This window comes from Bombyx mandarina, chromosome 25, assembly GCF_030267445.1.
Source record: "Bombyx mandarina strain Sakado chromosome 25, ASM3026744v2".
Taxonomy (NCBI): domain Eukaryota; kingdom Metazoa; phylum Arthropoda; class Insecta; order Lepidoptera; family Bombycidae; genus Bombyx; species Bombyx mandarina.
Genome location: NC_143231.1, coordinates 1,989,101 through 2,003,494, shown reverse-complemented (window position 1 = coordinate 2,003,494; position 14,394 = coordinate 1,989,101). Strand labels below are relative to the sequence as shown.

Genomic DNA, 14,394 nt, shown 5'->3' with positions numbered 1-14,394 from the left:
AAGAAAAACTTTATGTTTGTCTCAGAAAAACCGACATCGAACAATCAAGACAAAAAAAATGAAAACGTAAACTCTTGAGTTCTAGTGGGAGAACCAGTAGGTATACCATACAATTAAAGTCTTAGACCTCGAGACAGATGGTGGTATTCTCATTGTGATATAACTATTGATCTGGCTCTGGTTACCTCTTAACGAGCCGGTTCATGATGGTAGGTAGGACCCAACTGGTGGTAGGACCTCATGTGAGTCCGCACGGGTAGGTACCACCACTCCGCCTATTTCTGCCGTGAAGCAGTAATGCATTTCGGCTTAAGGAGTGGGGCAGCCGCTGTAACTATACTGAGACAAGGTGGGTGGCGCATTTGCGTTGTAAATGTCTATGGGCTCCAGTAACCACTTAACACCAGGTGGCCTGTGAGCTCGTCCACCAATCTAAGCAATAAAAAAAAGTCATGAGCTCATTCGTCAATGCAATAAATATCAATAAAGGTTTTGAGAATGCAATCAACATATTCTATATATTCAATATATTCATCATTTATGATTGTTAACACCGAACAAGTTAGATAACTGCCCATTTGAATGTTAATGACAGTAGCAGCTACCCTTGGAGCAGTCAGCCCTTCTTCGGGGACGCTATCGTAGTTGTTATCCACCCGGTCTAGCTCCACGCAAACTCAGTCGAAGTATCTTACTTCCTATTCTGCTTCTTTGTGATGTTTTCCAAGAACAGCATTGGTTTATTTATTTCTGTTTTTTGATGTCTTATAAAACGATTTTTTCCCTACCTATGCTGATAGTCTTGAGAGGCTACTTCAGCTTCACCCTAACGTGTAGGTGAGCTCACGGGGCTCAAACCGGGTGTTGCTAACACTGGCCCTAGCCAGAGCAGTGCTTCGCAGAATCTACCACCGGATCGGAAACGCGACCCACTGAGAAGATCCGGCGAGAAACTCAGTGGGCTGACCGCAGGCAATGCGTTCACGCACAAAAAACTGTCACGTTCTGCCTGAGCGTGCAAGCGAGAACGCGGAAAAAGCGATAGAGAGGCACGATCGGCCCAAGCATTATTTTTTTTAAACAAAATTGATGTTACAAAAGAATATTAATATAATTAATAAGTAAAAACCAGAGCAAAAAACCAAGTCATACTCGAAAAGCAGATAATTCCCTGCGTATACAATATGTTATTAACTTCAGGGCGTTGTTGAGACTTCCACCCTATTGTAGTATTTCAGCCATGTTCGCCGACCAATGGACCGACCGACAGATGGACCAACCCTGAATAGGTTCATAAAGTTGCATGTTCTACATGCTGCTTGATGAGGCTGCAAGGGTCGGAGTTGATAGATTTATTTAATACTAACATAGTTCTTAAGTTATTTGTCTGTTTGTAATGCAAACACAACATGAGAATAAGACCGAAATAAAAAATAAAAAAATTTCAAATGCACGGAAATATCGAAATGTTAATCACTACCAACATATTCTTTATCATAATCTTTACTGGTGGTAGGACCTCTTGTGAGTCCGCGCGGGTAGGTACCACCACCCCGCTTATTGCTGTCGTGAAGGAATAATGCGTTTCGGTTTGAAGGGTGAGGCAGCCGTTGTAACTATACTTGAGACCTTAGAACTTATATCTCAAGGTGAGTGGCGCATTTACGTCGTAGATGTCTATGGGCTCCAGTAACCACTTAACACCAGGTGGGCTGTGTGCTTGTCCACACATCTAAGCAATAAAAAATATAAAACAAAAACATAATGATATAAAGTATGCTTGTTATTAATCAACCTTACTTTGGGAAAAAAAATAATATACCCATCTCTAGTTATACGCGTACTTTAAATTTTAATCACAATAATAATAATTTATTAATACTTTAAATTTTAAACTCCATGGTATTTTTTGATTGATAGAAATTCTCCAAAATATCATCATAGATGGCGCTACATACGAGTTGGATTAATAAAGTAAAATAAAACGGCCATTAAATGTAAGAACTTTCGTAGTAGGTAGAAGGACTGGATGAAAATAAATTTTTTATTTCTCTTGTATCATTTAAATTTTATTTCTTTACATACAATGAAATTGAAACTTTCCATACAGTTTAGTCTATGGTCATTGGACAGAAGTTCACTTGACTGACAGAACTATCATTACTGTCAAAATATCGGTAAACAGAACACGTCTCTTCGATTTTTTTTGCGATCAATGAATTGTTTTTGTTGTTAACGTATGTTGGAGCTAGATCACAATTTTTAGTGCAGCAGATTTTTTTTAATAATTTGTTTGGGCAGTAATTCGAAACATGTTAAATAATGTTGAAATTGTGGAGTGAATTCTGGTAGGCTCAACGAAACGTATTATTTGGCAAGGTTGAGATAGCGCAGTGATTGTAGTAGGACTTATGCGTACCCCTATCTTTTCTCGCACTTTCGAGTGTTGTTCAGTTTCGTGACGGTTTCAGGGAAGATACAAAGATGGGTACGTCCGGACTGACTCTGGCAGATTTGCCGAACATATTTATTATGATCGGTGCTTTGGTGGCATTGTTTGTGATGCTCGTAATATTGCTCAGGTAAGTGACTTTGTTTTGTTACATAAATAGTGTCGATGCTCCCGTCCCGTCGATTATTTTTAGAATGAAAATATCGAGTGTAACGCGTCGAAAGTAGAAATTCTACGTCTTAGAAAGTTCGCCCTTGGCGTGTTACAGTCTATATATTTTACAGCATGTTCTTGAGAAATTATAAAATAAAGAACTCCGGGCTTAAAACACATACAGCATTGGCTTTAAGTGTTAGATTATGTGATGAAATATATCTTATAATTAGAAAAATATGCCAATCTGTTAATAATATATTTTTAATAAACAAAATATATTTTTATGTTGTCATACATGGTCAGACAGTAAAATGAATCATAGTAATTACAAGGATTTTAAATTTGCATATATAACAATCTAAGGAGCATATACAGATAATTATTTTAATTTATTAGAAACAACAGCAATCCTTTGTTATGTTATACAACATGTTTTTCATATCATGATTGCACAATAAAAATGAATACAGATTATAATTGGAAAATTATTTAATGGAATGAATGTCAGAGACTACTATTTATTTTTGTAAAATACACTTTGTTCGGGGGAAAGAATGTTCTTGAATGATGAAATTTATAAGTTAAAATATAGTATATTTGTTCAATTCTTACAGCATTGATATAAAAACACCCTGGAATGCTATATTTACAAATATAAAAATGCATATAGGAGGGAGGAACGTATCTTAATAAAAATAACATAAATCAGCCACTCCTTGCACCTACCTCCTCAGGTAATAATTTTCAAACAAAACAAATATAAGTTGCAACTTATTGAGCAAAGCAATAAATAGATCATAGTGGACTCCCTGAAGTCCTGGATTGTAATTAAGTACACAATTATGCAAAAATTTGGTATATTAAAATTGAAAAAAACAAGAGACTTGCACTAGACACATTAAATTTGTTTCTATTTTAGATTACAAAATGGCTACTTAAGGACATAAATCTACATTCATACTGTTTATCCACTTTTTATTGCATTTTTAGGGGTGGGATTTGAAAATGTTCTTCTTTAGTGCACTCTAGAATGTTCTAGTAATGCATACTACGGTCTACATTATCTGAAAATCCCAGACTTTATTGTATTGTATTAATTGTATTTTTTGCTGATAAAGCTAGATTAAAAGTATTATGCAATTAAATGCAGTTTTTAAGCTATATGACATATGAAGTATCTATCCACTTGGGCATGTGTATTTCCATACCACCAGTAATAATGCTGATTTATAATTTGTTTAGACTTCTATTATACATTATACAATCTTTGTAATATCTTCATTGTGGAATTTGTTCCTAGACACAAAGGAAATATACATATATATTTGAATTGTCTGTCATAGTCATATCACTTGATATGAGCGACACTGGGCGTATTATCCTCCAGTCTACGACAATTCGTATTATATACGGTAACACAAGTCTTCATGTTATTACCTCGTTATAGGAGCCCCACAAAGTGAATGCTGCTGCATACAATCAGACATGAGGCGTAAGTCCAACATTAGAAAAATATGGTTACCCTACAGACGGGAATGTAAGATTGTCTCAGTATTCGAGATCTGAGCGTACGTGTTCTTGTCTTTTATGTATCTGTGGCACCCTTAATCCGGCTAGATAGTGAAAGCTTCTTAGGATGTTTGTGGAAGTTTCTCGCTAACAAACCGTGCGCCGATACAAGTATCGGAACAATGATAGATGAATCAACATGCCACGTGCCGGTAGTCTCTTGGACCACGTCTAAATATATTATGAATTTATACATACTTTACTGCCTTTATGATCTTAACATGAGGAGTGCATCAATGATTCGAAGTCGTCGTGGCCTAAAGTATTCAGTCGTCCGGTGTATTCGTATATAGCGATGCACCAGTGTTCAAATCTCGCCGGCAGGTACCAATTTTTCTAATGAAATACGTACTTAACAAATGTTCACGATTGACTTCCACGTTGAAGGAATAAATAACATCGTGTAGTAAAAATCAAACCCACTAAATTTATTATTTATAATTTGCGTAATTACGAGTGGTAGGACGTCTTGTGAATTCGCACGGGTAGGTACCACCACCCCCTGCCTATTTCGGCCGTGAAGCAGTAATGTGTTTCAATTTGAAGGTCGAGGCCGTCCTTGTACTGTTAAAAGTGAGATCTTACAACTTCATGTCTCAAGGTGGGTGGCGGCATTTACGTTGTAGATGTCTATGGGCTCCGGAAACCACTTAATATCAGGTGGGCCGTGAGCTTGTCCACCCATGTAAGCAATGAAAAAAATCGGATCGACACAAAAACTAATGTATTCTTCCTACGATATAAAGCTTATTGGCGACATTAATTCTGTCCATAATAGATCGATCCCAGTCGAGCGTAATATCATCTTTTTTAAGAACTGGTTGAGGTGGTGATTGGTAACAGTATCTGGACACGAAGTCAACAATAGCCTAATAGGGAATTTTGTTGATGAATAATCCTAACTACTTGAACGTACTAGCCGTTAGTAAAACAAGCAGAAACGATATCTCGAGAGACCCCCTGACGGTGGCACGACCGACAATAAATGTCGACCGTCCCATCCTTTAGTACACATTTCCGGTAGTTGTTCATCATGATAACTTTCATAACTGCGAACTAATCCCAGACCATCAGTTTGGCTTTAGACGGGAACATAGTACAATCGAACAAATTCACAGACTTGTGGGAAATATTAGTAGAGCTTTTGAGGGAAAAAATACTGCACGTCTGCCTTCCTGGATATATCTCAGGCCCTTGATCGAGTTTGGCATGAAGGACTCCTACTCAAAATAAAAAAAAAGATTCCTTCCAACTTCTATTTTTTTATTGAAAGTTATTTCAGTAGCTGATATTATTTAGTTAAACATGGCGATGAAATATAGCCTCTCCATTCAATTAATGCCGGTGTTCCCCAAGGCAGTGTCATTGGCCCCACTTTATATCTACGAGTATTATATACAGCTGATTTACCCGAAAATGATGGTACGATAATGGGAACTTTTGCTGATGACACAGCAGTAATGACCATGAACGACGATCCAAAAGAAGCTTCTTATAATCTTCAGAACAGCCTTAATAACATCAACTCTTGTCTAAAAAAAATGGCGCATCAAAGCGAATAAATTCATGTTTGTACAAGTTACTTTCACCACTTTGCTAAGAACACACCTTGCTAAGCATTTAATGGACAACCAAATGACTACAGTAAGACTCAGAAGAAGAGTGCCTCAAGATCTACTAGATCTATTGAAACACTACTATCTAGATAGGACTTATCGTGACACTCTTTGATCTTCATATTGCAGTGGGATCTGGAATACTGAACATTCTCGGCCTCTGCCAATTCCCATTAGCCAAGGACAGCAAAGTTGTTGCAAGGAACTCTTATAGATTGCAACTACATACCTATGCATATTCATATTGACCTTAAGGAGATATTTCCCGTACGTTTTGTACCTTTCGGCCATCCTTGGTATTTTGCTGGATGAACGTGTATAACACATTCTCGATCCTGCGAACCGAATGGTAAACAGTCGATGTCGCCCAAAACACGTCATTTCGGATCCTCCCGATCCACTAACGGTGCTTCTAGGTACCCCAAGCACTGGTCATCGTTCTCGTTGAACCCGTCGCTTGCGACGAAGGTTTCGGCGAGTAAATTAACCCACAGACACAGCCCACAGAGTTTCTCGCCGGATCATCTCAGTGGGTCGCGTTTCCGATCCGGTTATAGATTCTGCGAAGCACGGCTCTTGTTAGGGTTCGTGTTAGCAACAACGTCAGGTTTGAGCCACATGAGCTCACCTACTCGGACGGTGACGCTGATATGGTCTTAGGTACCATCAGCTTAGGTAGGGAAAAAAAATGTCTGATGCGTTCTGTATGCGTCGACAATCGCCAAACTTTCCTATTCAGCGCGTCCAGTTCTGATTGCGTGCCAAAGGAATACGTTATATCTTACTGGTGGTAGGACGACTTGTGAACAAAAAAGGCATCTTATGAGATCGCACGGGTAAGGTACCACCACCTTGTCTTATTTCTACCGTGAAGAAGTAATGCGTTTCGGTTTGAAGGGTGGGGCAGACGTTGTACTGTAAAATTGAGACTTCGAACTCATGTCTCAAGGTGGCGGCATCGACATTGATGTCTACAGGCTCCGGTGACCCCTCAATACCAGGTTGAATAGGTGGACCAGCTCGTCCACTTATTTAACCGATCTTTCAACGGTTGCTTAGTAACATACCTCATGGATTTCACAAAATTTAAGGACCACACCGATTAAGTCGTAGGATTTCAAAATGTACGTCATGACAATAAACATACATGATGTAGATGAAAATCTGCAAGAAACGATTAATCTGGAAATCTATATGTTGGCAGACCCGTCAGGGATGGCTGAGTGGTAGTTTCCGTCATCACTCGTATTTGGTTGAACTCAGTTTATAAAAAGTCAATAAAACCTTTTGAACAATATTTATTGAAACTCAACGCACACAACTTTCACAGTGACAGGATAAACCGACAGTTTCGTTGCACATACCGACAGACTGACTGACTGACTCACTGACTGAGACGGACGGAATTACTGTCTGACACGGAATGCCACGAATCTGTCCACGTTCCGCCATTTTATACTGTGGAGTTACGGAGTCTACCCTTCGTTTTGTGATATTTATCAAAACAACATTTCATCATTAAAAATAATAATCAAAACCACCGTCTTAATATTACTAAAAGTCGTTATCCACGATATATATATTAATACGTGAAGCAAAAACTTTGTATCCCTTTTTACGAAAATTGCGCGGACGGAGAAATATGAAACACTGCACACTTATAGAGAATATAGAGCAGAAGTGCACAATGCTAATATTTTTTTTTAATAATGCATAAAAGATACAATAAATCATTAAAGAAAACATTACACACACTACATACCATGTATTTGACGCACACACGCATGCATACTATTTATTGTCTAACTTTTGTTCTTGACGTCTGTTGTCAAATTGAGAATAGATTAAATTTTGTTTGTCTTTGTTAATATTTTTTATAGTGTAGTCTTGGCGAAATTTGTGATTATAGAAGCATAAAATACAATCATAATAGTGTACAAACTGACAATTCCAATTAATTATAGTCGAATTTCGACTGCTGCGGCACCTCTAGTTAGCCTGAATAAACAAACAAACGGATAGAACAAAGACGTGCATTTCGGTTTGTTCAATGTCAAATCACCAAATGTGTTGTTATTACACATTTATTTTGTAGTTAAACAAGTTCATTACCAAAACACATATATTAAAAAACCAGAATATTTCCAAAGACATTTGAGAAACACGTCTGAGAAATGAATATGTTGTACAAATATATTACTTTCAATTTCTCAATTCTTCAATGGAATAGTAGAGATTTTGTAACATTACGCAAGGCGACAACTTGACATTGAAGTAAATAGTGAATTTAATTTATGTGAGTTCGCCAGCATACCTGCCACCAATTTCAACACCACTAATGGCCATGCCATTATTAACAATGTAGATTGTAGTCTATAGATAGAATGGCCGTTATTTGCAACGTTTTAAATAAATAATAGTTTAAAAAAACTAACAAAATACGCTTTTCTAGAAAATCCAAATAAAAAATAGAAAATAAATTTTTATAAATTTGAATTAAAAATAGTGTACTAAAAAATTATTTTATTGCAAAAAAGGCGTGGGGTGCTTTTCAGGATATCATCAAAATAACCCTTCTACTCATATCCGTTCATAAAATATTTATAACTACTGATACCATGCACCCCGCGCTTTTTTTTACAATAAAATCGTTTTTCTTACACTATTTTTAATTCAAATTTATTTTTCATTTTTTAATTGAATTTCAATTTTTTCAATATTTTTTTTTAAATATTGAATTGTCATCGGTCCTTAGTAAGTATACCAAATTTCGAGTTAATCCGACGTTTTGAAGGGGGTCAAAATCATGTTCAAAGATACCGTTACATACTTAACATACATACGTCTGAAGCTAATAAAAGCGTGTTAAAATGGCGCATATTTTGCTACGACTAATTACGCGCGCTCCCTGCTCAGGTACTCGGTACTTTCAGATGCCTGACTGCCTCACTGAGCAGGGCTTTTACAGGTCACGATTCAGCATAATATGTTTGTCCGGATATTCATTAGCAACTCGTTCACGCATCCTCGGTCTTTATACCTGTTGTTACAATACAAGTGAAGTAGTTCATAAGTTTTTTTTTTTATTGCTTAGATGGGTGGACGAGCTCGCAGCCTGCCTCCGACGACACCTGGCGTTAAGTGGTTATCGGAGCCCATAGACGTCTATAACGTAAACGCGCCACCCACCTTGAGATATAAGTTCTAAGGTCTCAAGTATAGTTACAACGGCTGCGTCGCCCTTCAAACCGAAACGCATTACTGCTTCACGGCCGAAATAGGCAAGCTGGTGGTATATACCCGTGCGGACTCACAAGAGGTCCTACCACGGAATAGATAAATAAGGTTGGAAAGGCCTTTGCTCTAATTTTGTATTAGAACCAGTGTCGCCGCTTCATCTCCACTATTTTAATTTCTACACATACACATACTGTGATTACAAGTATTTCGCACACAACAAAAACACCCACACATAAATCTCAGGACAGATATTCGTTCGCAAACTAGCACAAAACACCCGTAGGCATACACACTCACACACGCAAAAAGGCAATAAAAATGTTCATACACGCTAGTGCTTGATAAAATCGATATTCTTTATCGATAAATTATCTGATGAATGAATGGAGAAAATGAAACATGAAATAAATATTGAAAAAGAAAACTATTTTACTTTTATTAATTACAAATAGTCACTGTCGCTGGAATAAAACGTATTTGTTAAGCAGTTGGCGCTTGCTATTAATTGCGAATGAATTTTTCAAAACTAAGTGTATTCTGATTTTTTTATGGTAAAATCATTTTCAGTAAAATGTTTAGAGCAAATAGTACTCGTCTTTGTCTCCACTTTCCTCTACCTTTCACGTCAATCCATTGTTCCCTGGCGTTAGGTTCTTTAGGAAACCTAAAATTTTTAATTTACTGCATAAGTCAAATAGCATTTTACTTAGATTTTAATACGTCTTAGACAATATAGTAAATACCCGTAAATGAGAGGTCTACATGTCCCTTTATATAATACCTTCACATTAATTCAATGATAATAATTCAATAATAATAATACATATTTATTTTACTCAAAATACGTCTCACTAAGAATATACTAGGTATCATTAATTAAATATAAAATAATGCAAAAATTATCCATGTCAAATGTAAATATAGTCGAGAATTCTGTCGATGATTTTATTTCACCACATGGTCACCTCACTATCGACAAACTGCACCACGGCCAATCAGGGCAAAGGCCGAAATTTCAAAGATTGAAGTGTCGAGAACGCAATGCATGTAGTACATTGGAAGCTGACTTGGTCATTGAGTTCATTGGGCGAGTACACATCGCGCAATGTATGCTATTTATAACTTGCTACAATAATATTGTTAATGTTTGGAATTTCATAATGCTCAGTATATTTTTATGTTTTAAACAAATAATATTGGAATTAAATGGTAATTTCGACTTACCGATCGAAAGATATACCTCCTCGCTCTATACTTGAGGTCTGATTTTTTGTTTTACAAGTTATAATTGCACAACATGGCACTATAAAGCGGAGATCTGTTCGCCAAAGTAGTCCGAAGCGCACTAAACGCGGTGAATGAAAGAATCGGTAGAGTTATGTTTGTACAATCATAACTGTGGCACGCTTGCCCCGCCTACATTACCATTCCAACCTTATTTATCTATTCCGTGGGTCCTACCATCACTAAAGTAAATTAAAGTAATGTAAAAAGTAAGTAAAGTCCTTATTTTCGCAACATTTAAGCTGTATTTAAAGTTTGTTAGAATAATGTTTTGGGAATGGTCCTCTATGAAATATCTCTTCAACTGTGTTGTTCAGATTTTAAGAGCAGCCACAATGCGGCAAAGAAATGCTGATAATTACTGCTTCGTTCGTTTTAGACACGTTTTTTATATTAACGGCTTTTTACCCGGGAAAAAATTGAAATTCAACTAAAAAATTAAAAATAAATTTGTATTAAAAATAGTGTAAGAAAAATGATTTTATTGTCAAAAAAGCGCGGGGTGCATGGTATCAGTAGTTATAAATATTTTATGAACAGATATGAGTAGAAGGGTTATTTTGATAATATCCTGAAAAGCACCCCACGCTTTTTTTACAGTAAAATAATTTTTCTTACACTATTTTGAATTCAAATTTATTTCCTATTTTTTTTTGCAAAAGCGTATTTTGTTAGTTTTTTAAACTATTATTTATTCTAAATATAGCTCATAGTATGGGAGAGACCTCCAGATTGGTCAGTTGCAAGCGCCCTGTATACAAACATAATATATCAACGCTTGAAAGGCAAACGTGACTTAAGCGACAATGCGTGAACTTTACAGTAGACTAATTTAAAGTTGAAATACCTGAAAACAAAATTTATTTAAACGAATCTAGCTGTAGTAGAATCTAGCTAGTAGCTGTAGGATTGAAATGATTTTAATATACCTAGAAATATATATTCTTTGCGCATCGAATATGGTTATTGCCTATCATTTATGTACAAAGCAGTTATTGTCGCTTAGTCACGTTTGTCTTTCAAGCGTCGATATGCTCTCAACAGAAGCCTCGAAACGAACCTTGAACTTGGGTTTTAAATAGAACGCTCAGTTGCATTCAAATAAACAATGCATTATTCATTCAGACAAGATAGGGTCATGTTTTCTAATGAGTCTTCTGTTTTGTATGCATGGAATATAAACGTACTTCACATCGATAAACACGACACTCATAAAAATGCATGTTTCGATAAATGATACGACTACTTTAATATGAGGTCTTACTTCGAACGCGGTCGGGATGGATATCCAACTGATCCATTTATCCCATTTACGGATACCCGGTCGAGGGGGGTAACGGACCGGGTTATGTCGGACTCCGGCGCCTCCTGAGAGGAAGAAGGGGAGAAGAGAAGGGCCGAGGTCCTCCACCTCCCCCAATTTTTCACAGGAGACTACGCCTTGAAAAAGGCGCGCGAAGCACTTGCCCCGCAGTACAACTACCGACTAAACCTCATCGACCTCCACCACACCGACTACACGAAACTTACGGTACCGCGGTGCGCGCCGAAAGTCTCGCCTTAGCCGGTACCCGTACTATATCCATTTATCCCAACAACAAATAATCTTCCCTAGTTCGAGTGCTGATTAATAATCTAGTGCTAATTGAGTTATTTTTATGCGTTAGTATCCGGTGCATTCGTGTGTAGCGATGCACCGGTGTTCGAGTCCCGCAGGCGGGTACCAATTTTTCTAATGAAATACGTACTTAACAAATGTTCACGATTGACTTCCACGGTGAAGGAATAACGTCGTGTAATAAAAACCAAAGCCGCAAAATTATAATTTGCGTAATTGCCGGTGGTTGGACCTCTTGTGAGCCCGCACGGGTAGGTACAGCAACTCCGCCTATTTCTGTCGTGAAGCAGTAATGCGTTTCGGTTTGAAGGGCGGGACAGCCGTTGTAACTTATACTTGATATCAATTTATACTGAGACCTTCGAACTTATATCTCAAGGTACCCACCTTGAGATATAAGGCGTATTTACGTTGTAGATGTCTATGGGCTCCAGTAACTACTTTACAGCAGGTGGGCTGTGAGCTCGTCCACCCATCTAAGCAATAAAAAAAAAATAAAAAAATTGTGGGCAGGGGAGTATACAACACCATGCAGATCGTTGAGTCTCACATACCCCGCGCGCCCCTTTTGCGCGGGGACCTCGTAGGAGGTTCGGCCCTCTACCCAAAAAAAAAAAAAAAAGGGGAGTATACAGCCCATTTGGAAGTGAGTGTTCACAGGCTTCTCTGATTAATAATGACTATTACCTTAGTATGGTGAGGAAATATACTGCTTCCTTCTATCTCTTTGTGCTGTAGTTGAAGAACCGACCTATATAGCAATGCTGACTTTTCATGGACTACGAGTTTTAGTGTTATCAGAAATAATAAATTACTTTGTTAATAGCCTTTTTTATTCCAAAGATGAAACTAAATCCCAAAGTATTAGTCATTAATGTTGAATTTCGAGCATTGGGCGAACACAAGTATTTATTTATTCAGGTCTAGTAATGAGTCAGAATCAAACTGATGACAAGCGCACGTCAGCTAGTTAATCTAATTCATTTTCGTTCTTTAAATCGTACAGTCAAACAATTCATTGCCTTCGACGAATTTATGATTAACTTTTAGAGACTATGTCTTTTGAATAAATAAAAAATCTATACATATAAATAAAATTGGAGTGTCTGTTTGTAATATTGAAATAACCGCTTTTTACTACATGCATATTAATATATATACGGTACATACACAAAAATAGCATTTTTTACAATTTTTGTCTGTCTGTTTGTTCCGGCTAATCTCCGGAACAGCTGGACCGATTTTGACGAGACTTTCACTGATAGGTAGCTGATGATATAAGGAGTAACTTAGGCTACTTTTTTTAGACTAGCTTCGCCCCACGGCGTCACCCGCGGTACGACAATAACCGCGGGAAACATCGCAGGACTCTCCGACATATACATAATTAATTATATGGAATATTCTAAAAGTGGTTAAACAATAATAAAATACTTAATTGCCTTTTCTGTATAATATTAAAAAAGCAACATTTAACAAGCCCATATTTACCACAAATAATTTTACACAGTATTCTTGAATTAAATAAAACTGAACTCGTCTTTTTTCTCAATGACAGAGAGTTCAGTCAATATATATAAGAAAAGTTCCGTTTTTTAAAAAAACTAAAAAGGTTTTAAATAAAAATTACAAAAAAAAAATTATTTTTCGTTACACCTTAAGCGTTGTTTTTTATTCTATACTAGCTGACCTGGCAGACTTCGTAGTGCCCCAATCGATAAATAAAAGACCTAAACATTTGTATAAAATTAACTTAAAACTGACAAAAGGAATCTGTCCGACGCGACGGGGGAGACACATTAAAGGAAAAACAAAATTGTTATTTTTATTTAATTCCGATCATTTTCATATTTATCTACATTTTAAACCTTCTCTGGACTTCCACAAATAATTCAAGACCAAAATTGGCCAAATCGGTCCAGCCGTTCTCGAGTTTTAGCGAGACTAACGAACAGCAATTCATTTTTATATTTATTCTATTTATGTTTTGTCCACAGGAACATGGAGGTGATAGGCATAGTGGGCGAGGGTAGGGAAGACGCTTGGAGCAGAACAATGCCACCACCGCGGCTTCTGATGCAAAGGGTACACATACCGTTCACCTTCAAGATCCAGGAAAACGCACCGATTGGCTACAGTGGTAAGTTGTGAACTTTAATTTCATCGGATGTAGTCGAGCTCAGGATCGATCTGGTGTTGAGCGTGCTGAGATATCGGGCAAGGATTAATAAGACACGTGGTTAGTTAAGTGACTAAAGTTTATTGGGATACAACCTAACGTGCTATCGACAGCCCGACAATTCCGAGACAAAGAGTATGTGTTGTGTCAAATACATGGTAGTATGTGTAATGTTTTTTTATTGATTTAATGTATTTTTTAGGCATAATAAAAAAAAAATATTAACATTCTGCACTCCTCTATATTCTCTGATAAGTGTGGGAAATTTCACACTCCTCCG

General features: G+C 37.0%; 1 protein-coding gene across 1 annotated transcript in view; it reads left to right on the top strand.

Annotated features, from left to right (window-relative positions):
- The first annotated feature begins 2,150 nt into the window (after positions 1-2,150).
- The window catches only part of LOC114251208 (cell growth regulator with RING finger domain protein 1), a 69,551-nt gene continuing 57,307 nt past the window's right edge, over positions 2,151-14,394 (top strand). Inside the window, exons 1-3 of the mRNA XM_028185404.2 lie at positions 2,151-2,348; positions 2,472-2,582; positions 13,933-14,075. Of these exons, the coding sequence (XP_028041205.2) occupies positions 2,323-2,348; positions 2,472-2,582; positions 13,933-14,075 (280 nt within the window). The 5' untranslated portion in view covers positions 2,151-2,322. The remainder of the gene's footprint in view (positions 2,349-2,471; positions 2,583-13,932; positions 14,076-14,394) is intronic.